The following is a 27,781-nucleotide window of genomic DNA, read 5'->3' as shown; positions in this document are numbered from 1 at the left end:
ACTCTAGGAACAACCAACAACCCTTCATTCTTGGAACGCAATGCCCTAGTAGGACAGTAGGGTATAATGAGTTCTTTAAGGTAAGATGGCGCCTGCCCATTAAGGGCTTTGTAGGCGAGAAGAAGAATTTTAAATTCTATCCTGTGTTCTATAGGGAGCCAGTGTAAGGCAGCCAGAACAGGAGTAATGTGGTCCCTTTTGACTTTGAATGATCGTAATAGCCTTCATCATAATATTCTTCTTGATTATAATGCAGGTACTTGTGAGGGATTGGCAGTGCACTATGACAAGTGATGCCAAGGTATCCATTACAATGGAGCAGAGCTATTACAAAGATGTCTATTATTTTGATGCACACCTGCATTTCACACAAACCTGAATCAGACACAACAATCTATTTTAGATGTTGACATGCCTTTCCTATAGTTACACATGGGGATGGGTATCGTTAAGGTTTTAACGGTACTACTACTTTTATCGATGCTGCTTATCGATCCAGTCCTTAAAAGGTACTCTTATCGGTTCTTTGAAGAAGAAAAAAAAGGTAAATTAAATAAACAAATTATAAATAATGTGAATTTACAGAACTGTAAAAAACAAACAAATAACAAGTATTTAATGCAAAAATAAAGTGGTACAGAGCAACACAGGTGGGGCATACAGGTGTGCTGCAAAAGGCCTAGCGGTTCTTCTGGAGGAAGATTAAGGATACATAACATACCTGATGTGGAAACGCTACTCGTGGATGGGGCTACAGAGCTAATAGAAAGACAGTCGAAAACGGTGCATTTCTCCGTCTGAATGTGGTGCACTTTTGCAAGATGTTTAGACAAATTGCTCGTGTTACTGCCCTTAAATGCTAAACTCTTATTGCACTTTTGGCAACGAGCATTGTCCACATCGACAGATTAAACACAAAGTTTAACCACACCTCGGAGCGCTTCTCTCCGCCATCTCCGCAGTGTGTTGCCTCATGTAGCAGCCGCGTGTGTGTGTAAACTGCCCCGTTCCCTCGCACACAGACGGGGGAGAGAGAGAGAGAGATCTTTCGTCTGGATTGGAAAGATCGAACATACATCATAGTTGTCGTCTTATTGCATATTAGGTACGGAGTTGGCGACACTATAACTGCAATATAATGTTTATGTAGCAATAATACGTATGACATATATGTTTTAAATGTCTCCAGTACCGATAAAAAGACTGATAACGTCGGAGTTTAACGGTACCACGGTCGTTAATAATTCCGCCCCGTGGCCCATTTAATACCGGGGCTCGGTACCCATCCCTAGTTACACAGTAAGCTATCTGTTGTCCCTCTAACCCCAAAGCAGGAATCATTGATAAACAGTTAAGTTGAGGTTGTGTATATACAGTAGTAGGTTGCTGTAAAGTACATAAAGTAATATTACATTGGTCCTTTTTAGTGCAGCTTCGATTATGGGCTGGATGTCATCACCGCAAAAAAACTCAGAGCCAGCAAAGCAAAACCCCAGTCACTTAATGCAGGCTTTAAAGACTAATACACAAATGAAAAGCACTGAGCTCCTGTATCAGACTGGAACACATCTGCTTCCATCCGAGAGCCATACATGCATTGCCAAGTGTGATCTTTGGCCCTAAAAGGTTCTGAGCAAAGAGTGACAGGGTTAGAACAGAGGTGGATGCAAATGAAGCCATTTAATACATGGTAATTAGACTCCACCGTGGCATTGAGGGTGACCTTTACTGCTGGGGTCTTGAGTTGTATCTGGACAGAATGGAGGTATTAAGTGAAGTCCAGCGGAAAGATAGTGAGTTGATGCGTGGAAATTATTCATCTTGTCAAGCATACACTCTTTCAACTTCCTTATATATACATTTTTTGACATACAGTTTTTGTAATTCTGCTCTCAGGGAAATGCTGCCAATTCAATCTCTCCCTTGTTTTTGATGGGAGTTTGTTTGGTGCATATATTAATAAATTCAACACGTATTCATGATTGTACAGGCCCTCTCATCCAAATGCATTAGTCATTTTGGAGATAAAACCAATTTCAAAGCTGCTGATGCCTATGGATTTGTTTAACAGATAACGTTCTGTTTGTATCATTTCCTCCCCTTGTTCAAAGTGCTGAATCTATTATTATTTGTATTATAATAATGATTATTATTTATATTATGTTTGATTGTGATTGCAGTAGTTACACTTCTAGGAGCTTATTCACATTTAAAAGACGTATCCCGTGTTTTCTGAAGTGAACTGGTGACTTTTATTGGGAACTTATTTGAATAAAACTTTAAAATAATTAAGGTTACATATTTACAGTTGAACACAATCTTCAAGGGAGTACGCTGGAACAAATCTGGTTTCAAAGATTACTGTGAGCCTCAGGGCTTAGCCATTGGATCATTTTAAGTTGTATCAATCGTTTTTCTTTTTTCAACTGGTTACAAAAAGTTTTTTCAGACGTTGCTATCATAAAATACAAATAGGCTTCTTAAATCTTCTACTGTACTTCCCAAATGTGAAGCAGATTGCGTTAACACTTGATGTGGAACGTACTACATTTTGCATGAAGCCGACATCAGAATCCAGATTTCACCTGAAGACTGGTCTGCTTTTCAAGGCCCCAGCCAAGTCCAAAAGCAGGTGTTGATTCAGAACCATTTCAAGTCCAGTCATGCGGCTTTCACACCGGCGCTTTTCAGTTTCTAGCTCCGAGCGGGAGCTTTTCTGGTTCAGCTCCGGTTTCCCTTTTCAGCTCCCGCTCTGTTCACACGGCCCACTGGCGCCCCAGAGCTGCCCCTGCTGCGTCATGACGTCACCGTTTACATCGCTGATTTGCTCCCCAACGGCAGCTCACAACAACAACAACAACAACAACAACTGCGTCGGGTCGATGATCATGTTGCTTTTAATCACACGAAGCCAGAATAAATTGAATAACGACTTCTCCAACCTTATACTTTGCTCCAGAGTGCCGTGGTTCATTGTTTATTAATGTGTTTCTGCAGCATTTACCGACCGCTGCAGTGCTGCTCTTCCACGGGAGTTTATTCTCCCGTTAGCTCCCGGTTAGCTCACACTGCAGCGGCCGCTCTAAAGTATTCACTGTCCGGCTCACACAAGCAGCTGATGCATATCCCCAGTTCCCCTTAGCCTAAGTGAATGTGTGTCAGTCTGAATTGACACTGTTTGGTATCACAACGCTGTTATGAAAGTTTCTCTGGTATAAAACGGGTGATGTTGGCATAGCAACCGAAGCTAAACTGACTACTTGCATCCGATAGCTGCAATAATACAAAACAACACGTCTGCCTCTCTCCACAATGATCGATAACAGTGAACGGATGGTCAAAGTAAGGCACAAATAAACAGAATCACACGAAGCCTGGTTAGTGCTGCCTGACTTTATAAAGTGTGTTTATAGGCACTACTGCTTGTAGGCAGGCATGACAGTCGACCCATGTTCAGGGGAGGTGGGTTTAGTTTCCTGCACGCCTCGACGTAAGAGAGACGTAAGCGACGTCGCCTCTTAGCTCCAAAGCTCTTGCCTCTGGACCGACAATTTTTTGGAGCTGGAAATGATGTGTGAAAGGGGTATCACTGACCATAAGGGAGCAATTTGTCTCCAAAACACTGGCATAGCATTTTGAAATGAAAAAGTATGCTGCCATGACTTTGTACTTTAACACATTTGCAGACTGTAGATGAAACTAAATGAAAATATCCTCCCAGAGCGGATTTATTTTCTACTGCTGACTATACAGTCTTACCTTGAACTCCAGGGGCCTTGTACACAATAATTGCTGAGGCATACATTCACTTTCTTCTGCACGATCGATAAAGAGCAGCGAATGAATGAGGGAGAAAATTAGGACTAAAGCGACAAAAGAGAAGCGAGGCTGGAGAGTAAGAGAAAAGAGACTTAAACTAGATGGAGGTGGGTAAAGGGTGTTATTCTTGAATGAAGGGTGGGCAAATAAAGAAACCTACAGAAGAACACACGCACTTCAACACTCATGGGTCTATAGCTGTGGCTGGGAACACACTGTGAATCCACCCAGATCAAACCTACTTCAGTTCCTTGGATACAGTAGCTGCAGCAGCTTTATAAAGAACAGTCCCATATACCTACGCTGTGTGCGCTCCCACCATGTGATCTTCTATATGCACACAGGCAATGTGTGCTTACCTGTGGGCATGGTGTGAGAACATGTACGTGTGCTTTATAATGTGGTATCCTGTCCGTGTCTATGCTCGTGTGTGTTCCTGCACGAGTGCAGTGTGTGTGTGTGTGTGTGTGTGTGTGTGTGTGTGTGTGTGTGTGTGTGTGTGTGTGTGTGTGTGTGTGTGTGTGTGTGTGTGTGTGTGTGTGTGTGTGTGTGTGTGTGTGTGTGTGTGTGTGTGTGTGTGTGTGTGTGTGTGTGTGTGTGTGTGTGTGTGTGTGTGTGTGTGTGTGTGTGTGTGTGTGTGTGTGTGTGTGTGTGTGTGTGTGTGTGTGTGTGTGTGTGTGTGTGTGTGTGTGTGTGTGTGTGTGTGTGTGTGTGTGTGTGTGTGTGTGTGTGTGTGTGTGTGTGTGTGTGTGTGTGTGTCTTCCCCTTCAGACTGGTCTTTGCAGCATGCTGAAACACCGGCGCTGCTCACAAGAAGTACAAGCGCTCTCTGTCCATCCCTCTCTTTTTCTTGCCACGTTTTCATCCAATTGTAGTATACATTTTCACATCATTTTAAGAAAAAATATTGCGAATTAATTCTTGTTTTCATCTACTACCGTTATGTTGATACGATTCATTTTTGGTCATTTAGACGAGCATTAGGTGGTGCCATTTGTCCAGTCGGAAACCATTTTGCCGCAAAAACGCGTCGTAACTGTTTGCAGGGAAAAACTTGTTCATATTACTTTTTTTGATGCACCAACTTTCCAATCTTTGCCATGTGTAAAAACTGGTGTGGCAAACATTTTTTTTCAGGGTTAAACTTTTTAGCTACTCACATTCTTTTGTCACATGCAGTCACACTATAACACAGTGTTTCATACTTACTCACAATCAGCAAAAAGGACACTATTGCCTGAGAGTGTGTAGCTTCAAAGCCGCACGAAGAGTGAGGCGTCCTCAGTCCCGTTTTCTCTCCAACAGAATCAGACAGGAAAGCACACATAAATATATAAATAAAGAACCACCAATATTCATGTACATACACTTCAGGGCAAGGAGGCACGCGTGTCCAGCGGATAGACTAGCTTATGCAGATATATTACAAACGGCGCTTAATCAAAACTACAAACAAACTGTTTCATGTCCGCGAGTGTCGACATTGAACATTTAGAAATGCTTGATAAATAGAAATGTATTTAACAACAATGTAAAGCAGACATTTATTTTGGGTCTCCACCAAAACATGTTTACACGGTTTAATGAAAAAAGAAACATATACGCTTTCAATACCTTTTTTATTTGAAGCATTGCATTTCACACATTTCAGAAAATGACTAACGAGGCGAAACTTTGCAGATGAAGTCTTAACACTTTTTCTGCCTTCGCTCCTTTTCTGACATTTCTAAGACTAAATTATAAAGTAATTAAAATATTCTGAAAAACAGGAATTCACTTCACCCTCAGCAAAGCCAGCGGTTGATCTTCTATATGAAAGAGATATTGGCTCATCTGTAGTCGTATTTCGGGAACAAATGACTTTCAACGTAGACAATAGAAGTTAGTTGCAGCCCTGATAAGTAGCTGTAGAGTTGAAATGATGAAAATCATTACTCTACCGTTCAGCGACACACGGGAGGATGCACACCATGAGCACTGCATGACTGCTGTTGTTTTTGTTTAGTTGTGGTGAATGAGGCAGGCAGTGCAGCGTAGTGGTACAAATACAGTAAACACATTTCCAAGCGGGCAGGGTAGCTGTTTGAGACGGAGTGGCCGTCCCCAGCTGAGCCGGCTGACTGAGAGTTTTGGGCCATGGTTCTGACAGGAGCAGACCCTGGGAGAGGAACACATGGTGGGGATGCGCATTTTAAGGAGGATGTTGCAGTATTTATTTGTGTCTGTCTACAAGCTAAAGTAGGAACAAGAGGGGGGAATATGAAGCTTTATTATCTTTATGCGTTTGCATTTTTGTCATGCATGGAATGGCACTTTATATACACAACTTTATTGTGTGTGCATACATACTGTATGCCCTCTGCGGCAGCGTGTTCATTAGGGTTTGCCTTGGAACAGAATATATAATATACTGTAATGGTATTTCTTGAGAAAGTGCTTTAACTCTCCTTGGCGCCTTTTAATGGGTTGCTTAAAAAGAGAGGATTGATTTTCGTGGTTTCTGCCTCCGACACACTTCCGTGTAGCACCGAGGGCTACCGTAGCATTACATGTTGTTCAGCTCCTGTGAGTGCGTGCACGTTGAGAGCGAGCAGTGGGAGACGGGAGTTGAGAGAGGAAAAGGAGAGTGAGACTTTGCAGAAAGGGAGAGTTTAGTTTCTCCCCAGCTCTTTAGAGTTTCCCTGGTGAGTTGGCTGGCAGCTTGTTTGCTGGCAGAACAACAGAAGGAGCCGCAGCAGCAGTCGGAGGTAGAGAGATTGCGATAAGCCCCGTCAGAGGCGAACAATAGACACTATAATGCCCTTGGAATTAACGACTGGCATTCCATCGTTTCTCATCTGATTAAGACCCAGTGACAATCTTCTTGCTCCAGTCTCTAGTTGTCACCAGCTATGACTAATGAACTGTGATATCCTGCTCCCCTCTCTCTCTCTCTCCGCGTCTCACCCTCTCACCCTCTCTTCACTCCACGCTCTATCGATTATTGAAATACTCTCCGATCCCTTCCATTCTTAACGCGCCCTCGCAGCTTCTTTTTCTCTCCTTGCTCCTTTCATTTGCCCGTCTGCGGTGCTCGCTCTCCTCCCCCTGCTCTCCTTTATCTTGTACCGTGCATTTGGCTAATTTGATATTTGCAGTTGATATGGTTCTGAATAGAGGCCTGTGTTTTCACATACATTTGTCTCCATCTCCGGAACTCTCATTTCTCTCTCCTTCCCTCTCTCCATTTTTCTCTTCCCCCTTCCTCTCTTTTTGCAGAGCAGTGATAATGAAATCAGGCTCCAACCCTTCATCTATATTAGCAGAATTTGCGGGTCTAAAAGAGACTTAACAGCCTGCTAATTCTCTGCCTCTGATTCGTTAAACTGACAGAAATTTGCATAATGTTGCTGCCTGTGTTCTCTTCATCAAAGGTTGCCTGCAGACGCCTCTGTCATTGAATTGAAAGCTGTCAACATAATGCCTTGTTTGATCAGTTTTGAAAATGTGTTTAGAGATCGGCGCTTGAATGACAGAAATATGCCTCTAAAAAGCCATTGATTTCAAAGCGATTAAATGTATCTGCCTTACAGAAAGTTAAATGGTTTTTTTTCCCGACAATTAACCTAATTCTTTTTAAAGTTTTTGAACCTCACTGATCTGTCTCACCTTCAGGGTCTGTAACAGTATTCACACATTGTCTCCCCCCCCCTCCAGCCAATGGCGCTCATGTCTAGAGAAAAGGGGTTCTTCCTCTCCTGTGATGCTGATAGATGTGAGCCGTGGCGGCGCTCGGTGGAATCTCTTTTACCGTTTCTCTTTGAGCTGCGGCATCTCAAGGCTCACAGAGCTCCGAGTGAATAATGTATGAATGGAAAGTTGCATGGAAAAGCCACAAGAATGTACCAAAACCCCACACATTGACTTCCATTGATTCACACAGATCATGCCTCTCGCTCTGTGTGCACACAGGTGTTCCATTAACCTTGCGGCTGACAGTGGCTCTCGGTAGCTTCATTACCTACGGCATGATTAGCTTTAAACTAGCCTGTTGCTTTAAGGTGTCACACACACACACACACACACACACACACACACACACACACACACACACACACACACACACACACACACACACACACACACACACACACACACACCTACTTGCCTCCTGTCGTGGCCCCTATTGTCAGAGGGCACCCGCAATGTAGTCATGCTTTTCACTACAGATAAGTGGCTCTGTGAGGGAAGGCGAAGTGGTGTGTGTGTGTGTGTGTGTGTGACCCTCCCCCCGCCTCCATGCATTAATGAAGAGATGCGGTACCAGGTGCCCTCTGTAAGAAAGAGACAGTGAGGGAACCTAGTGTCTGAGGAGGAGGGGGGGGTTAGGTAATATGGCTTGGCATTTTAGTGGCCTCCTTTCCCTAATGGTCCTCTCGGTCTCACTGGGATTATCCAGCCGGTGCGCTGTGTCGCGGTCGTTAACCGCGCTGCGCCGGGGGGGAAAGGGCGTGCTGAGAGGGGGAAAGGGCGTGCTGAGAGGGGGAAAGGGCGTGCTGAGAGGGGGAAAGGGGTTGCAAGGTGGAAGTGTCAGGAGAGAGTGGAAAATGTTCTCAAAAATGCCCCGAGGTTTGCAACCTTTATCAAAGTGAAAGGGCCTGAGGGATGCCATAAAATAGCAGCCCCCTAACCCAGTGTGCCTCGGCTTCAGGGGGAACGAGGCGTCGAGGGGTGCCAAGTGCACGCCAATGTCCGCAGCATCAATAAAAGACTACAGAAAAACAGGAAGAGATGCAAAATGTTAACAGTCTTGTACAATTAATCATTTGTCATCATTACGGGCAAGACGTCGACCTTTGCATAACAACACATTTTGAAGATTATATGTCTTTAACGATAGAGATATATCAATCACGGCTCCTTGTCATCTTTTGAATTCTACTTTACAGGGCAATTAAAAAGTGACTCCAAAGAAAGCACTCTGCCCTACTTGAATGTTCTGGAGGGACTACTTGAGAAAGGGTTCCACTCTCCTCTGATGAAATATGTCTGTAGAAACGTATAAAACTGCGCTCCCTCCAGAGGGCGGTTTGGCATTTTTGTTTTACCGACGTCCCCGCCAGCACTTCTTTTACAATACCTGTAAATTATTGTTCTGCTCTGAAGCCGCCCTCTCTCTCCCCCCAATACTTTACCCCCCATCTGTCTCATCCTTCTTTGTTTCTTTAACTTTCTTCAACACAAATCACATACCTGTCTTGCAGCAGCCTTAACATTTAGCTCCACAGTATACAACCACACGAGCGGCAGTGTATCTTTTAGGCATAAATGTTTTTTCATGCTGCAGTCATAGCTCAGGTCCAAGTCCACCCATACATAAAGAATACATTCATAGTAGTGCCCAATGTTTTGTTTTGCCTGCTGAACACAAACATTCTCCCTCCCTTCTCCTTTCTGGCTCATCTGCCAGAGAACCTGGGGCTGACCCTCACAGCATATCAAATTCTACATTTCACAGAAACTGCAGAGCGCGGGGAACATTATCCACATATTTATTCCTCTCTGGATGCCGGCTCATCTCTGAATTTGCTCACTACGTGCACGGCCATGTGTGTTGCCACCGGAGGTCAAAAGGCCACAGAACTGTCCCCATTTGCTTTGCATGTGTTCCATTAGCATCAATATCCCATTCCATGTGAAAAGTGCAGTTAATACCAGGCAAGTAGCTGGGCTTGTTTTATTTATGAACATGCGCCCATGGAGACATCCATTATCTTCAGTTTTTACAAAGCCCCAGTGTAGAAGCTGGTTGGGGAGTGTTACACTGAATCTCAAATTGTTTCCACTATGAGCCCATCTAAGTAAAGCACATGTCTTCATACCCAGGACCCAGGGGCATTATGAATTACACCAGAGCCTTACCATAGCTCCTATTCCATCCATGTTATATGAAAAAGCATGGTTCAAACGGCTGATATCTTGCATTGGAAATGAGAGGCGGCTGGTTAAAAGCCTGCTTAGAAGCGGGAGCATTGACAGATCCTGTGCTGTCCAAAGCAATTCCTTTGATGCCAATCGAATGATAGGCAGTCTCTCCTTTGATGCAGATGAAACCGAAGCAAAGTGGTTTGCCTTGGCCATGTGTCACGGGTTTGTCACGGGCGAGGACTTAACACACATCATTTAACCTACATGTCATTACAATTTATAGTGGGAAAATTGTCTTTACAGAGAACACATAAATGTCTTTAAAGAAGGACTCTTATAAAGGAAGAGCAAGACACCTCATCTTCATCAGTAGTCATGTGCAGCTCTTTGTGGTCAGCTAATTAAGATCAAATTGAGGGAATTGATTGTCACAGGGTTTGGCTGCTTGAGGTTTGGCCAAATGAGACATTCAGATAAGAGAGCAGCCTTGGTCTGACGGAGAGAGGACAACACTTTACTGCCATCAGACGCATATTCCAGCTTCCTGTGTTCACATTAACATACAGTCATATACCATCCCCAGTATAGGCATCTCAAACCTGACCAGTGTACGTGTCATGCACTATAAGAGGATGCATAGGTTGTTGATTTTATTCCAAATGAATACAACTATTTTCAAAAGGTAAACTCAGGTTGTGGCAGATGGAAGTATCAGTATGTATGAAATGCAGGGAGGATTGAAAGATATATGTGAATGTTGGCGACTGTAGAAAAGCAGAGACAGAATGACAGAATTGTCAGAGGCAATGGGTCTGGTTGCTTATCTCAGGCTGATGTCAAACAAAAAGGTTTCATCGAGCTGTAAAACTAAAAAGAATGTCTTGAAAATATTACGTAATACATGATAAGAAAGTGTTTCAAGGGCGCATTTATTTTTGTTATATATAAATGATAAAAGGTTATTCAATTAAATAAATAGTTGTCATTCAACATTTTGATTTTTTGACTTTATAATCCTAGCTCTTATATTTTTGTAGACTTTCTGGCTATGGAGAGTAGTTTTAAAGATACTATTAATGTATAGCTGACTTATTTGAGGTAGAGAGGCAGACGTGTTACTGTTGGTTTGGGGTTAACTGATTTAGCCTGCAAGTTAGTAGCATATCCAGCCTTTCTCCTCACTTTGTGCCGACCCTGTAACTGATTCCACATTTTGAGGGTTGAATTTCAGACTCTCCATTATAGCTACCTACATTAACAGTCCATGCCTTCTGTTTCTCCAGCTGGTCATTACTCAAATTCATTGGCACTTCGACGAATTGTAATCAGACCTAGACTGGAATGGTCTGGTATCTTGAAATCTAACAAGTATTAAAAAAGGGTATGATTAATAGTACAATGATGAATAGTCTACCTGTATACTGTAATGCAGCCTACCTGGAATCGATCCACACTTTGACAGTTGTCCAGTTGTGTATTCACGCAATATGTCATTGCGTCCCATCATCAGCTGGTCTTGCGCTTTCATTTAGCTCATGCATTTATCTCCATTTGCCCATCCATTAATCTCCCTTTACTGTAACCCATCCAGCTACTGGCTGGCCAACGCAGATGAGACGCCCCATTACTTATTTAGCACCACTTTAAAGGGGACCCAAGTCAATTGAGAAGCCGCTCTCGTTTACGGTAACAACATTTGCCGACTGGTCTCAAACACAGCGAGCGAAGATGAGATGGAGTTAGATGGAATCAAGTCAATAAAAGACATGGAGGATGATGTGGCCCCGCGGTCAGATAGTTAAGTGAAGGTCAACCCGCAGGGGCATTGTGTAATCTTGTGCCTCTCCAAGCGGTGACAGGCGGACAGATTTGTGACGCCAAGGTGAAAAAATGGCCTGGCCTCCAATATCCCCGAAACCAATGGGACCCGAAGAGAAGAGGGTTCGTTTTCACCCCTGTAATGAATTTTTTTTTCTCATATTATGGTGGATTCATGTTGGGAGTGCAGGTTTTGATGCATTGAGAGCTCATGAGAAAGGACACACGATAAGGGTGTTGAGAAAGAGAGAGTGCATGTGTGTGAGTGAGTGTGTTTCTAAGGATAAGCCAGCATGGACACTTTATCCAACCTAATCACGATTCACCTGCTTTTATCAGAGTGCAGACCAACTGTCCAGGCCTATACATCACAGCTCCCCCAACACGCACTCACACGGCCATGACTCCCCCGCTTCCCGCCTTCTCCCTCACGCTTCTTACCCACTATATATTGCGTGTTTCAGCCTCTGACACTCTGAACATATTAAAAAGAGAGATAGTGGCTGCTCTGTTATTGCCATGAAAGTAATTTACCATGTGTCCACATTCCCACCTTATTGATTAACCAACATGTGTGTGTGTGTGTGTGTGTGTGTGTGTATGTGTATATCTCCCGGCTTTCTTTTTTTCACTCTGTTGTCATTGCCTTTCCTCCTCCTTCTCTTGCTTCTCCTTTTACCTCTCACTTCACTTCCGCTATCTCTGATGTTGCCCAACAACCCGCATCTCTCTTTTTTCTCTCTCTGTTAGCCCTGGACTCATGTGGATGATTTATAGTACAGCTGAGATGTTGGAAGGACAGACAGACAGACAGTCAATCAATGAGGAATAAGGAGAAGCAGAGGGACAAAGAGCGGGCAAGAAAGCAACGATAGCATGTCCCACTGTAACGCCACCTACTGTAGCCGCAGCACCATTAATTTATTAAAATGGAAGCATGTTTTTTCAAGATGCTCAAGGAGAATTCAGAAATAAGATTTTAGATTCTCCCACACCTCTGTTATACTGTGAGGATCTACAAAATATTAAACCCATATTTATGCCTGCAGTTAAGAGGATCATTATCAGATAATAGTTTCTATATGAATCGATTAAAATGATATAAATAAAAGTTTTAAATGCCCGCAAGATATCAGAGCCCAAGATTTGAGGTGTGATTAGCTGCTCCATGTTAGCATTGTTATTGTTAGCATGCTGATGGAAGCAAACATTTGCTTTATGACCAGTATGTAAAAACATTCCTTTCAGCCTTATTTTTGTTTATTGCCAATTAGAACAACATATCATGCGAACACCCTAAGATACTGAACACGGGTAACCTTATGCCTGCTTATGATCAGAATGTAGCGCTGTTATTTGGAGCATGTTGCCTTCATTATCTTAACCGCTCACCGTGGTGGCTAGCTCGGCTGCACATAGCTGCTAGCATTCCTGTAGGCTGTCATTGTTGTTGCTCACTTTGGTGATTAATTGTTTATCAAACTCAATTAATTTCTGCCCATTGACTAATCGATGAACTGTTGCAGCTCTGGTCACATCCGTCCATGCTGTCACATGTTATCACAGTCAAGTCTGCAACTATAGCTCAATACACATCACAGGCAATCCTCAGAATTACTTCTGCATAATTACATTACATCAAACCAAATGCATTTATCATTCTCTCTTTCATCATATTTTTCACAATACTTGTCGCTTATTTTTTTCAAGTAGAAAGTTAATGTTCATAAATGTATTTTTAACAGCGGGAGAATTTAATGAGGTTTATATTCTTAATAGAGACTGCAGTTCACTAAATCTGGGTAGTGTCTGACCTTCATCCAACCTAGGTGGGAGGAAGGTCTTGTTGAATGATGCACATCGACCCATTCATTTTTAATTCACTTCTTCAGTCTGAGGGGGGTATAAAACTATACAGAGAAAGAACACATTTCCCCAGTCGGTACCTCTCCTACAATTTAGTGTACGCCTCATTCTCCTTATCATTACCTCTCTGTCCTTTTTTCCTTTTTGGTCATTTCAGAGGCCCCCTTCTATTTGTTCATCCCACTTGCCTAGACTGTCTCCTGAGCCATTAATCTATACTGCTCCAACCGCTCCTCTGGGCCAGACCTGGCTGCAGCGCCACTCACTGCACGCTCTCAAAGGCCACTGTGTTCATACAGATATGAAACGACGGACGGAGACAGAGAATGGCTTTTAGAGAAAGCACCCAGAGACATGAGATAAGTAGAGAGAAAGAAAAAGCATAGGAAGAGAAAGGAAAGATACACTCGCCCCCACCTTCTCTTTTCATGTCATAAAAGGCAGAAGTGACAGAATCGTGTATTTGAGAGAGTGAGATGATGTTGCCCAGAACGAGTGCACTGAGGTTACCGTGGCATCTGCCCTTTGGAAAAGGTTGAGATTTGAGGAGATTAATATGCCGTTGGATCGCACTGTGGGATTTCTGGCTCGCCCGGAGTCGCCTGGACACGCAGCAGCAGCCGTCGGTGGTGACGGGGGACTCGAGCAGATGGCCAGTGCTTAATCAGGGAGAGAGAGAGAGACGTTCTGGGTGTATGTCTGCGTGTGTGTACCTGGGTTTGTGTGTTGGAATTTTCCGTTGTGTACTCCCATAAATGCACATGTGTAATGCTACTTCTGTGCCTGTGCTTTGTAGGAAGAGCAATACATGGTTGGACCATCTATCTCAAGGCTGGGTTGGGAATTTGGAGCACAGCACATCTGAATTCTGTTTTGCTCGACTCTCTAAAATACAAACATCGGTCTTTGATTTATTGAATATTCCTTGTAGTGTGCCATTTAAAGTTAATCTATTAAAGGCCCGTTTATCCAACTGCGTGCACAAAACAACTCACTTATCCAACTGTCTCTGAACAGTATTCCTCTGCATGTTTACAAACAATAACTCTAACAGTCAATACCTTTTTAAAAAATCGCCACAATTTCTGCATAATTGCATCCGAAACCACGTTTGTCTTTTGAAATGGCATTCACGTGTCAGCCGTTCCATCTGTTACACGCTTTTCATTTTGTTTTATGTGGCTTTACAGACGTTTACTTTCCCTCCCCCTCAGAGTTCAACATGTTCTCAACAGGGAGCTGAAAGGGTGTTACTGTTGACTTGGCCTGGTGTCACCTGGGGAAAGTACTGCAGTCTATGGGCAGAGGAACCTGGGTTCTATTCCCATACTGGAATTCACAATGCTGAGGTTGAGCACTAAATCACTGGCTACATTGAACTTGGCCAAACTAAGAGAGACAACTAAGTATGACTTGGGGAAGTTGCAGTGCAGTAAATCTTGTTCAGTGGAACATTGGCAGTAGTTGTTGTGAAGGCAGAGAGTTATTTGTTCACTCGGTTTCCTCAGACAGCCTGGGGATCCAACCAGTGAGCTTTCCCGTCAAAAGCACACTTTCTTTACCACTGTCCCTGCTGTCATGCTTAACGTTCTAACAAGGGAAATGTTGGCTGCAAAAGCTGTCATTTCCCAAAACCTAGACTTAACAAGAATATTTAATAAGAACATTTATAATTTCTGCTTAGAGAATCTTGGGTGGTTGTGTAGTTCTCATAGTTTAATCGTCTTTCAGTGCTAGAATTTTGCATGGTGCAGTGCTCCACAAAATTGCTTGTAGTATTAATCTTTTTATCTCATACAGTAGACTTTATGCAGCCTCTACATCGACATTCTGGTCCTGCCCTGTGGTTGGGTGCAGGGTCAACCAGCAGGACTGGTGCCTCTAGAGCAGGTAGGGGTTAAATATCTTTCTCAAGGGCTCTTGGAGCACTACGTAGACACAAGCGGATCAAACCACAGGCCCTCCAGTCAGAGGAAGACCTCTGTAACCGCTTGGCCGCGCAAAAGTCAAAAATGCGCACTCATGTAAGGGAGGGATGGACCTAAATGTACAGCCTGTGTTGCTTCGAGAGGGGGGTCAAGCTACAACCCTTCCCCGGAGCATCTCTATGGTAATGACGCAAAGAGCAACATCAAAGACACACAGGGCATCTCCATGGCGACAGAGGGGAATGTCATGATCTCTGCTGCTGGCAAACTCTCTGTAGCTGAGGATGCAAACTTCTCTATTGTAAATCACTGTCACTGTATCCACTCCCCTTGCTCCCTTTCACATTGCCTCCCGTCTTTTGCTATCGTTGTATTTTCCGCGTCTCTTTTTCACTCTCTCATTGCCGCCGTGTCTCTGTTATTGATGTATACATCTCTTGATCTCTCCTCCAGCTTGGCCGCGCACTCTAAGCCGGTGGTGTTGAAAGAGATGGATGCTCACTGCCCTCAGTAATCTCCGCAGCAGCCATTTAGATAATTAAGTCACTATTCTTGCACTTGCTCCGTGTGTCCCGCTACCGGAGCTGAACGACACACATACGCACGCCCACATGCATATTGATATTGTGTGTGTGTGTGTGTGTGTGTGTGTGTGTGTGTGTGTGTGTGTGTGTGTGTGTGTGTGTGTGTGTGTGTGTGTGTGTGTGTGTGTGTGTGTGTGTGTGTGTGTGTGTGTGTGTGTGTGTGTGTGTGTGTGTGTGTGTGTGTGTGTGTGTGTGTGTGTGTGTGTGTGTGTGTGTGTGTGTGTGTGTGTGTGTGTGTGTGTGTGTGTGTGTGTGTGTGTGTGTGTGTGTGTGTGTGTGTGTGTGTGTGTGTGTGTGTGTGTGTGTGTGGGCTCTTTGTTTGTTGATGCTGTTGTTGGTTTTTATTTCGAGAACAGAGCAATGTGTAGAAAAGGATGCAGTGAGGAGAGAAAAAGGCAACAGCTGCCATGGACCACAGAGAATACACACACACACACACACACACGCACACACGCAAAAGTACACTGTATGATTGGCGTCTGGATATCTGCGTCTCCTACACCACGTAGAACAGAAAGCATGCAGAAAGTCCTGTCGGCATGTGTGCACACTAGCCCCAGGGTTCTTCTCCAGCTCTGTGTCTTGCCGTTGTGATAATGTGGTGTTTTGTTGAAATTCTGTTTTAATTAACTGAGCAGCAGCGTGCGGTGATGGAGGTAGCAGTGCCTCTCTTCCTCATGCTTATCACATGCCTGGGATACTGTCTACCAAACACTGGCAGCGTGTTACTAACTCGGGCATTGCAATATTTCACAACACCGTGGTCATTCCTGTCTGGACGGCTGCCAGTGAGAGCGGACATTTTGGACAGGAAAATGATGGTTCGTCCCGTGCACAAGTCAAAACAAAGGCCTGTGATCAAACTATAGCTTAGAAACCCTTGCATCATGCCGTGTCCCACCACACACACACACACACACACACACACACACACACACACACACACACACACACACACACACACACACACACACACACACTGCTGACTTTTTTTCCCCAGATAGATCATAAGTTGTTCTTGTTATTTCGCTGCTTAAATGAATTGTGCTGATGCACACTGAGGAGGAAGTCTGCCGTCAGTGGTGCGGGTATAGGCGATATTTCTTTATCATTTATCTTTCTCTCTGTCAACATAATGCACCGTATCCCTTTTTTTTATCCGCCTTGAATGATGTGGCCTTTTCTTGCGTGCTTTATCAAAGAGAATATGATTAGGAATGTCCTGTCTATGGCAACATAAGGCAGTGTGTGCATGTCATCCACCAGTGTTTCATCCATCAAGGTGTCGGACGAATGTACAGTGTGCCATCTCCCACCATCATCGCCTCTGAAGCCTCTGTGAAAATCCTAATAGGCAGATGAGATAAGGAAATGTGAGGTGCTTGATTCAGATTAGTGCTAGAATCTGCTCAGAATGACTGCCTGTGGTTAGGTTTATTAAAGTCAAATGCTTCCCAGTTGTCCTGTAGCTGCAGCCGTTTAAGTAAAACCAGCATACGTGCCTCTAATCATCTGCTAAAATGAAGGCTATTTATGGTGATATGGTGCCTAAGCTGGTGGGCTCTGTTTTGAGACATCCCATGTTTTTATGATCCGCTGCTGACTGCATGGCGTCTCCGGATTCCACTCAGACCACTAATGAGGTGTACGAATTGTAGCAAAGTACTAATTCCCCTCAAACCGCGGGGATTAATTGGACCCGCTAATGCTAGGAATCAATCCCAACAATGGGCTCGTTGGTTTCCATGCCAGCAGGTAGCTGCATTCATCTCTGCTTCTCATCCCTGAAGATGGCCCTTTCTCTTCCTTATTGCAACCCCCACACCTCGCCTCCACACACGAAACTCCATTTTCCCTTTCCTCTGTTTGCCTTTTGTCTAGCTTCTTCTCTCAGTCAGATCAGTTTGCTTTGCTAATCAATACTTGAGAAAAATCTCCAAAATAAAGAAAGTGTTGCCATCCAACATACTCTTTTCACAGCAGACATTTAGTCTTTTTTTATATTCTACTCCAGTTTGTATTAAACAGCTCATTATGCAATACCTTTTTTCATCTTTCAGTTATTATTACAATTCCTAAAATAATTTATGAAAATGCAATAATACATGATGTTACCATAACTTAAATGATAACCTAACCAAGATGAATGTTTCAGACATGTTAATTTGTGTTGGAATGCTAAGGAATATAATGGACATTTATATAGTTTTTCCCATTTATTATAGTTTTATAATTCTTTTTTATTTTGGATGGTTACTATGTTTTCATGTTCATAACGAAAAATGTCAGTTTTAAGTTGTAATAACCACTGCAATATGAAATCATTTGTATTAAAATGCAGAGACGTGTGTTACATCAATTTATATTACAAAATGTGGCTGATTGTCACATAGTGTGGTTTTAATACATAACGTGTTACACATTCTATGATTTAGTGTGCACGTAGTTCCTTAATTAATGACACCGTGTTGATAGTTTGTGCACGGATGTATTTACGTACTGTAAAGTATCTTCATCATCTGGTGTGTGTTGAGCGGCACGGACCTGAGCTGAGGAGCAGCATTTAAAAAGACCCAAGACTGTGCCTTGCGTCGCTCCAGGCTATTCCTGTACCTACAGTCTCCTATTATTTAAATATCAGGATGAATACCTCTGTTGTCCTGGAGGAACTGTCAGCACATTTACTGGTCTGCCATTGTGTGTGTGTGTAAGTGTGTGTGTTTTAGTGGCTGTCTATGCACATCTCCCACAGGGCTGCTCATTTACAGCAATATCTTATCCTCATAAAGTTACAGTATACCTTCCCCGGCCCTCGTTTGTACCGCACAGGCTTGCTGATGGACACATTGATTATTAGCACAGAGTGTAGCAGGTGTGTGTGTGTGTGTGTGTGTGTGTGTGTGTGTGTGTGTGTGTGTGTGTGTGTGTGTGTGTGTGTGTGTGTGTGTGTGTGTGTGTGTGTGTGTGTGTGTGTGTGTGTGTGTGTGTGTGTGGTGTGTGTGTGTGTGTGTGTGTGTGTGTGTGTGTGTGTGTGTGTGTGTGTGTGTGTGTGTGTGTGTGTGTGTGTGTGTGTGTGTGTGTGTGTGTGTGTGTGTGTGTGTGTGTGTGTGTGTGTGTGTGTGTGTGTGTGTGTGTGTGTGTGTGTGTGTGTGTGTGTGTGTGTGTGTGTGTGTGTGTGTGTGTGTGTGTGGTGTCACTGGGTCAATAGACGTAAACACTACTACGGATTGGAAATAGAGCCTCGTCTCTCGGGGCGTATCTGTAGCTCGGGGACTAGCGGGGGGTATTAAAAGCAAAACAGAATGTGCCAGCAAAGCAAACATCACACCCGAGAACAGAAGTATGACACACATTCCCTCCCCACCCTGATCACATCTTTAACACTCATCTCTATTTCAGGCTGCATACACACACATACCGCTGTTACATCTCATTTGCTCGCTCACACTGGCTCGCTGTCACTCTGTCGCTGCCATGTTATGTCCATCTGTTATGCTCCCTCTTTCCTCACGTCTATCTCTGACTCCCCGCGTATTCCCACATGGCTTTGTTAACGCAGCTCTGTCACACACACTCCGACATGCTGCGTGCCGCCTCGGAGTGACAGATGCTGTTCTTTAGGGTGTGTGTCTCACGTTCCCACCTGCCAGATAACTTTTTATTTTGGCTAATCACTCTGCCGCTGCTTGGGGAACTCACGTTATTGAAGGTTCCTGATGTGCGCTGCGTGCAAAGTGCACTCACAACTGGCACAGGAACACACGGGAACATGCAGGGCATCCCCATGGTGACAGCAATGAGGTCATGATGATGACAATAGGCCTCGCACACTTGCGATCATTGCCGTACCCCCAGACGTTCGCATCACACTCGTTAGCTGCGTTTCTTTCCCATGTTTGTACACCCCCACATAGTGTCACTCTTCTCTCTCACCCAAACATGCATTTAGAACGCTGGGAAGAATTCTGACGCATCAGCAGTGCTAGAATAGCCGTTTATTAAAAAAAAAACTTTCAAAATACCTGGCGACCAACACACACACACACACACACACACACACACACACACACACACACTGTACCTCCTCTGCAGGTCTTAACTCATGATGTGACTGACGACACAATGGATATGCCAGTCCGACAGCTCATTAGGTTTGATTGCTGCCGACATGATATTTCTCACTTTCACTCTTTTCTGGGTGGAACCCGTAGCCTGTTACTATTTGTGCTTCATCAGGATTAGTGATTATTGTAATCATTTGTTTGGATTTTCAACTCTCTGGAATAGAATCTCAGTATTAATTTTAAGTTGGAGCCAGAATCAGAAAATAGCATTTGGCGTGGGAAAGTCTGATACCTTCAGGTTCGATTATTAACATGCCGTCAGGATTGCAGGAGCTGAAGAGCCTCATTGATGGCAATGCTGTCATTAGTTTCTTATGGATTTGAAAAGGCTTTTAAAGAGGTTGGCTTTAAATGCGGGCCTTGCTTCAAAGATCATCTCTCCTCTGAAAGGCCGCTGGTTTGTCCAGGGCTCACAGTGACTCCATCGGATGAGAACCATCTTTAGTGCCACTTTCTCCCTCGAGCAGTGCAGAGCAAGGTGTCATTGTAGATGTGATGTATTTAAGTGTTTATCTGCTGTGGCACAATCCACAGGTGTTGGTTTCCACAAGCAACTCTGAGAGTGAATGTTCTTTTATCTCCTCTGTGTGCAAACACACTGTTGGCGTGTCTCAAGGTGCAGTGAGTTTATACACCGCCACCGCCACGCACACACAGACTTGAAAGCAGGTGCAGAAATTCAGCTGTGAAAGAGTTTTAAGAGCCTGTAATTAGTAGCTTAAATCATCCCGTTCAAGGGAAATGAAGGTAGGTATCTGTTGCCGCCTCTGTTATATAGCATAGTACATACTGACATGCTATGTGCAGGGATGACAATAATTCACTCAAAGGATTGTGCACATATTGAAATGTAGTGCACAAAATGCCACTTGGGTAAATGAGTGGATGTGAGATGCGCTCCTAAAGAAAATGTTGTTTGTATAAGCTACTTAAAACAAACCAGTTTAGGGTGTACCATAGCTTCTGGTTAAAGATGGAATGATTCTTTTTCTAAGAATCAGGTTTTATTTGAAGGTTAAGATCACATTATTCTGGTCCAAACGTTTTATCTTAACTTGTTTTTTTAAATACTCTCTAAAAATATCCATAAGTCATTATTCACTGGTGTTGTTATAACATTGTTATACTTTTTATTCTCTTATCTTTGCAAAGAACAAATATTAGCAAATAATCTCAGCATATACAATAATGCATTCAAATAAACATTAAATATTGTACCAACTTTAATTATTTTTAAACAAAAAAAACAAAACTTTTTTATTCAATACAAATATGTTCTTTCCAGGCTCCTACATACAGTAATGCATTTGTAAATGATTTCCATGCAGCTGCTATGATAACTCGATATGCGCTGGCCAAATAAAGGCATACATACACCATTTCACCAGATACGTGCATAACCACCACATATCTTTCATTTGCTCTCATACGGTTTCATTCATCTATATTTGTATTATAAATTGGAAAGACCGAGGGATGAGAGAATAATAGTTTGGTGCCGGATTAAAAGCTTCTCATTTCATACATAGTGTTGAGCAACCTCCAATCCCTCTTCTAAAATATTATCTTGGAAATCCTGTGAATTGTACTCAGTTTTTGCTAGTTTCCTTGTTCAGTATATTGCTGAAGGTTATCCCACAAAGCTCCTTTACATTTACTTTAATCCCTCTCTGCACTTTTGAATATATTTGTACGCCGTTTTACCTAAAGACAAAACAAACTTCAAATGAGTGTTGCATCTTGATACTGTCCAGACTGAAGAGCTCAGTGGATGCACCCACTTCACATCGGGAAAGGATTGGTAAAAACAAATTGTACAGAATGCAAATGCGCTCTGCCCCCAATGTTGCCTATTGTGAAGATATTGTCCCATTCTCCCCCCCCCCCCCCCTATCTGTTTTTATGTGGTGGAATTTTCTTCCTGCTCTCTTATTTCTCAACTGAGGTGTGGAGCTCGGATGATAAGAGAATATTGCCGAGCACTAACTCTGCCATTGTTCCACTGGACCAGCACCTTGTTCCCCTCTCTCTTTCTGTCTCAAACATGTTGCTGAGATAATACAAGCCCATTCTATTGGACATGTTGAGGTTGTTAAAAGAGGTTTCTGCAGGAAGGTGGAGAGGTTATTGCAGAACCAGTGTGAGTGTTGTCCCGCAGCTTTTAGTAGCTCAGTCTGGCTCTATCGCTGACTATCAGCCCGCTGCATTTGTACAGAGCAGACCATGTTTACAAATACATAAATAAAAGGTGGGATTGGGAGAGGAAATGGAACACAATGAAAAATAATTAAATGGAAATGGACATAAAGGAAGAAAGAGTGAGTGTTTGAGCAGGTAAATGGACGGTCCCAGCAGCTAAAGATAGAGACGGGCCAGCTCTCCCACCACAGGCTGCATCGTGTATCGCTCGCATCAAACCTTTTATGTCCAGCTGCCTGCTCAAACACTTACTACTCGTACAGCACACTGTCGTTTTTGAAAATGTGCGGTCTCATTACATCTTACCAAAACACTACGTGCATACATAGTCATTCACTTGTAGTACTGTTTTTGCACACACACACACGCACGCACGCACGCACACACACACACACACACACACAGAGACGCTGGCATTTCAAGGCGCTCGGCAAGAAGCAGCGTGACAGACCCCGGTGTGAGGAATAAAGACCTATCGTCTGCTGTCATTCTCTCCGTAAAGACCAGGGGATCTTGCAGGGGGCTTGCTGAACCCGGGTTTGAGGTTGTTATTTATTTATTAAATCTGTTATCAAGGGCTCAGGAAGCATAACATGCCGTTGGTGAGGAGGAGTACAATGCGCTGCAAAACCCCTCAGTGCTGGATTTCACTTCTCAGATCTTGTGCTGCTTTGATTTGTGATATAATATAGAGTGATCCGCGGCTCATGCTACACAATAGCGCCATGCCCTGTGCCGATGTAATTCTGGCTCACTGTCACCTATCACGGCCTGCTGTGCTGGAAAAGGGGAGAACCCTCAAATGCAATTCAAGGGCGACCTGATTGAATTAACCATCCATTAGATGGAGGAGATGAGCTGTAATTGTGGGGGTATTTATCTATGCAGGTGAATGGGTTCTGACCGCAAGGTCATGCTACTGTTGTGTTGTCCTTGGAACAACTTGAGCAAGTGTGTACTTGTTCGTCTCTCGCTCGGCCGTATTGCTTTAACCTCATTGTCGAGCCTTCATGCTTCACACAGCAAATGCAGCTCCTGATGGCACTGATGGTGTTGTTGTATAGTCCTGCTTAGCAGTGCTCATTTCTCTCCCTCTCATCGCAGCCCTCTGTAATGACTGGGAGAATAGAAATTAGAGGCATCAAATGAGCCGAAGTGTGTATGTGTCAGTCAGGTGCATTGGGAGCAGATGCTTTGAGCATTTACACCTCCATGTCAAGATGTTCTCCTCTTGATTCCTCCGGTGTCGCCTACTCTTTTTCTACCTTTAAAACCTTGCCTTTGTCTGTGTATCTCCGTCTTCCATTAGTGTGTTTAATAAAACTTCACGTATACTCTCTCTCTTTCTATTTACTGCAGGCTTGCCCCTGTTATTCCCTCTGAGAGGAAGAGGAAGTGATGTCACGCCACCACCACCGCTTTGAGAGGGACTACCGGGGACCCTGGGAGCGGAGAGACATCCGTCCTTCTGGCCTCCACAATGGAGGAGCCAACCATTGCTGTGCCTCTGCCGTCGTCAATGGCAACAACCGTCCGGGGCTCCTTCCCCTCCCAGTCATCCCCTCCCTCCTCCCCACCCCGGTTACAGTTGCCGTGACAACATCGAGTAGCGACATCGCGGTCAAGCGAGGCATCACGGCAGCAGGATCAGTGGCTTCCGCATCTGCCATGGTAAGAGTGTCGTCCAAATGAGTGCCGCAACACCTGCGTCCCCTGACTCGAAACTAGTTTCCTGCTGCTCTGACTATCTTTTTTTAGTCTTTGTCTCTCTTTGTGTAAACTTTTTAATCTGTGAAAACTCCCCAGCTGGACATAATCTGCAACTTTCTCCATACTTTTGAGGCTTTCCAGCTTTGCCACTTTCTCAAAACCGCTATCTGTCTCTCTCTGCTGCTTCCTGCACTCTCCACCCTTATCCCTCACTCCAGTCCTGCTGCTCCCTCTGTCCAAAGCCCCTTTCTTGCCAAACCATTTTCCTTCCATCTTCACTTTCTCTCTCTCTGCCAAGTGGCAGGCTTGTCCCGCCTTTGCCTCCTTGGTAATTTCCTTCTTTCATTATGTAAATGACCTCTGACAGTGGCTCAAATGTGTGCTGCTGTCAGAAGTTATGGCTATGGGTGTTTCTACTCTAACAAGCAAACACACATATAGGACCGCATCGTTATATGAGCCCTGAGTAATATTACTTATTTCTCTTACGGTACATTTCTCCTCTTCACACTTCGTCACAAATAGCAATATTTGTGTGGGTCTTTTGTGTATATTTTCCTAATTGGACAATACATCACTTTTATATTTGTGTTTAGACCATGTACAGAAAAGTGCAGTGTGGAAATGTCTGAGCGGTATACTCAAGAGTCTTTGTGTTCTCCGCCCCCCCCACCCGGGGATCTGCTAGCTATCTGGCTGTCAGCCGCCCTGTGAAGAGAGGGCCTTTACCAAAAAAGAGTTAGCCATTTCAGCCTGTCCACTCTCTCTGCTTCCATGGATACCATTCATCTTCTTTTGATATTCCTCTTCCCTTTCAGATCATTTGCTTTAATTTAAACTTCAGCAGATCCATCTGTTTTTTTTCTTCTTCTGTGCTACGGCACCTTCTTGGGCTCTTGCTCTCGGTGGGGCCTGCACTCTAAGAACAGAGGTAAACAATGCTTTGGTAATTTAGCCCGTAAGTGCACATCATTAGATACCCTGCTTGAATGCACTGACCACAGACACAGTAAATCTGCTCTGGCACCGCATCGGCCCTTCCTTTTGTGCAACTGAATAATTACATACATCCCAACAAAGTCTCACCAACACCCACCGCGGCCATTGTCATCATTCAATGGCTGCCAGAGCAATTAGGTGCCTTGCACTGCACGTGAGTGTGCATTAGTTTAAAGGTACAGTATTTGTGGGAATAAAGCAGATATAATGCAGGTCCTCACCTACAAGCCACCGTGCGTAGGTTTATTCAGAGATTTACCTTTCTTCTTTCCCAGCCTTTGACAGTCCTTTTTGAGGTTGGCAACAGAGAGCAACAACGTTTAAAAGGAGAAATACTCAAAGTCTGGGCTCTGCTTTAATTATGGACCATAAAAGTTACAGGGGCCTCATTAGCATGGCCAATACCATAGGAGCCTATCTTTCTGTCTGTTTCCTAGCTGTCTGCTGTCCTCACTTACTCTCGCTCTCTCTCCCTTTCTTTCATCTTCAATCAAAGCTGTTTGGAGGACATACAGAGTCTGATGGACGGATGCAGCTCTCTCTCCGTGGTCCCTTTGTCTCTGCTCTGTCCATGGCTACAGTAAAAAGCTGACAGGCCGTTATTGATCTGCACTGTTTGGGGACTTTCTTATAAACACTGCAGCCCAAGTGGGGACACAGTCAACTAGCTACACATGTATAGGAATGTGTGTGTTTTCTGTGATTAATAATCTTTCTACATACAGTTAATTTTAAGTTTTAATGATCAATATAGCGTTTTATTGTTGGTAGGAATAATTGATAGTGCTGTGTGTGTGCACATGTGTAGGTTGTGGAGGACAAATGCTAAGTTTAAAAGTGCCACCTGGTAGCATTGTCCATCCTAATGTAAAGCATGGAACATAGTACATTTGAAGCTACACTTTGTGATCCCCTGGAAGGGTCCATAATTAATTGTTGATGTATTTTTGTTCAGTCGTCACGTACCGTATGTAAGGTCGCTATAGAAACTAAATCCATGTAGTTAATTACCACATCTGTTCTGTGTCCTGCTGATCAAAAGGACGCTTACATGTCAGCTGGAGGTCCAGTTTGACTCTGTATGCCAATTGCCTAGTATATATATTCCTTTCAATTTATTAGGTAATACATAAATGGACTTCATTATATTAAGTGACAGTTACGTTATGACTTAATGGACTTGTCAAAATGAGCTATACTTCAAATTCATCTTTATAGCAATCATGGCCATGGCAAGCTATTGTAAGGTTACAATTTAGATAAAAGTGAATAGACCGACATTTCACCATAACATGTTTTTGTTCATACCTGCTGCAATGGCTGTTATCTTACATTATTACATGGCTTACATTACATGTCTCGTTAGCCTCACATTGTCAATGTTTTTACATTTTATTTATGTTTTAAAGACCATAGTATGACCATGGCACTGATTCTAAGGAAACATAATAGCACATTAGCTAATGATACAGATGTTGTTCTCGTTTAGTTGTTTTTATTAAAACAAAGTAACATCACTCTTGTTTAAGCTTTGATACCAACCGCTGTTTGATCTCCTACAATCTTTAATACCTGCTGCTGGCAGTCTATTCAAGTGCTTCCCCCTGACGAAGCCAAATACATCGTGCTTCTCTGCTGAGCACGTATAGACACAACGTATTCAATGACAGTTGTCTCCACCTGGCAGAGATTCCTTTATAATAAGTGGTTACGCCAATTGTCTAAACAAAGCATAGTTGTAGCCTCGGTGGTCCTTTTTGAAAGTCAGAAAGTCTAAGCTCCAACTGCCAGAATTCATTCTGTTAGTCAAAAAAACTCTCCTGGTGAATTTTCTCCTCAATCTGACAACATTTACCCCTCCCTCATCGACCTGCAACATTTACCCCTCCCTCATCGACCTTGAAGTTTAGCCTCAGTTGCAGCACCGTGGCTGCTGGTGTGGCAGCCCAGGTCGATGAGGGAGGGGTACATGTTGCAGGTCGACGAGGGAAGGGTAAATGTTGCAGGTCGACGAGGGAAGGGTAAATGTTGCAGGTCGATGAGGGAGGGGTAAATGTTGCAGGTCGATGAGGGAGGGGTAAATGTTGCAGGTCGATGAGGGAGGGGTACATGTTGCAGGTCGATGAGGGAGGGGTAAATGTTGCAGGTCGACGAGGGAGGGGTAAATGTTGCAGGTCGACGAGGGAGGGGTAAATGTTGCAGGTCGATAAGGTCGATGAGGGAGGGGTACATGTTGCAGGTCGATGAGGGAGGGGTACATGTTGCAGGTCGATGAGGGAGGGGTAAATGTTGCAGGTCGACGAGGGACGCAGTGGTCTGTGCATCCGATCATCAGATCAAGGGGGAGTGCTGGGGAACTCCAGTTCGAAACCCGCTCCTGCCGCCACTGCGTCAGGCCGTTGTGTCCTTGGGCAAGACACTTCACCCGGATTTGCTCCTGTGGGTATTGTCCACAGTACATATATAATACTAATGTATACTTGTAAAAGCGCCTCGATGACCTCGAGGCGTGAAGATGGACGGTGTGGCGCAGTACGCTGTGCAATGATCATCAGATCAAGGGGTGAAACCCGCCGCTGCTGCGTCTGTAAAGCCGGTGGGTCCTTGGGCAAGACACTTCACCTGAACTTGCTCCTGTGGGTATTGTCCACAGTGACCATTGCATGTATACAAAATATGTGTAATGTGTATCTGTAAAGCGCTTTGAGCATCTGGAAAAAGCGCTATAATAAATATAAGGAATTATTATTATTATTATTATTAAATGTTGCAGGTCGACGAGGGAAGGGTAAATGTTGCAGGTCGACGAGGGAAGGGTAAATGTTGC

At 43.8% G+C, this 27,781-nt stretch overlaps 1 protein-coding gene across 3 annotated transcripts in view; it reads left to right on the top strand.

Moving 5' to 3' along the window:
• The window catches only part of LOC117440395 (kelch-like protein 29), a 220,478-nt gene that overhangs the window by 41,929 nt on the left and 150,768 nt on the right, over positions 1 to 27,781 (top strand). For all 3 annotated transcript variants that reach the window (XM_034076733.1, XM_034076731.1, XM_034076732.1), the window contains one exon: positions 23,605 to 23,916. In XM_034076733.1, coding sequence (XP_033932624.1) covers positions 23,644 to 23,916 — 273 coding nt within the window. In that variant the 5' untranslated portion in view covers positions 23,605 to 23,643. The remainder of the gene's footprint in view (positions 1 to 23,604; positions 23,917 to 27,781) is intronic.

This window comes from Pseudochaenichthys georgianus, chromosome 24, assembly GCF_902827115.2.
Source record: "Pseudochaenichthys georgianus chromosome 24, fPseGeo1.2, whole genome shotgun sequence".
Classification (NCBI taxonomy): domain Eukaryota; kingdom Metazoa; phylum Chordata; class Actinopteri; order Perciformes; family Channichthyidae; genus Pseudochaenichthys; species Pseudochaenichthys georgianus.
This window is presented reverse-complemented; position numbering and strand designations above follow the sequence as displayed.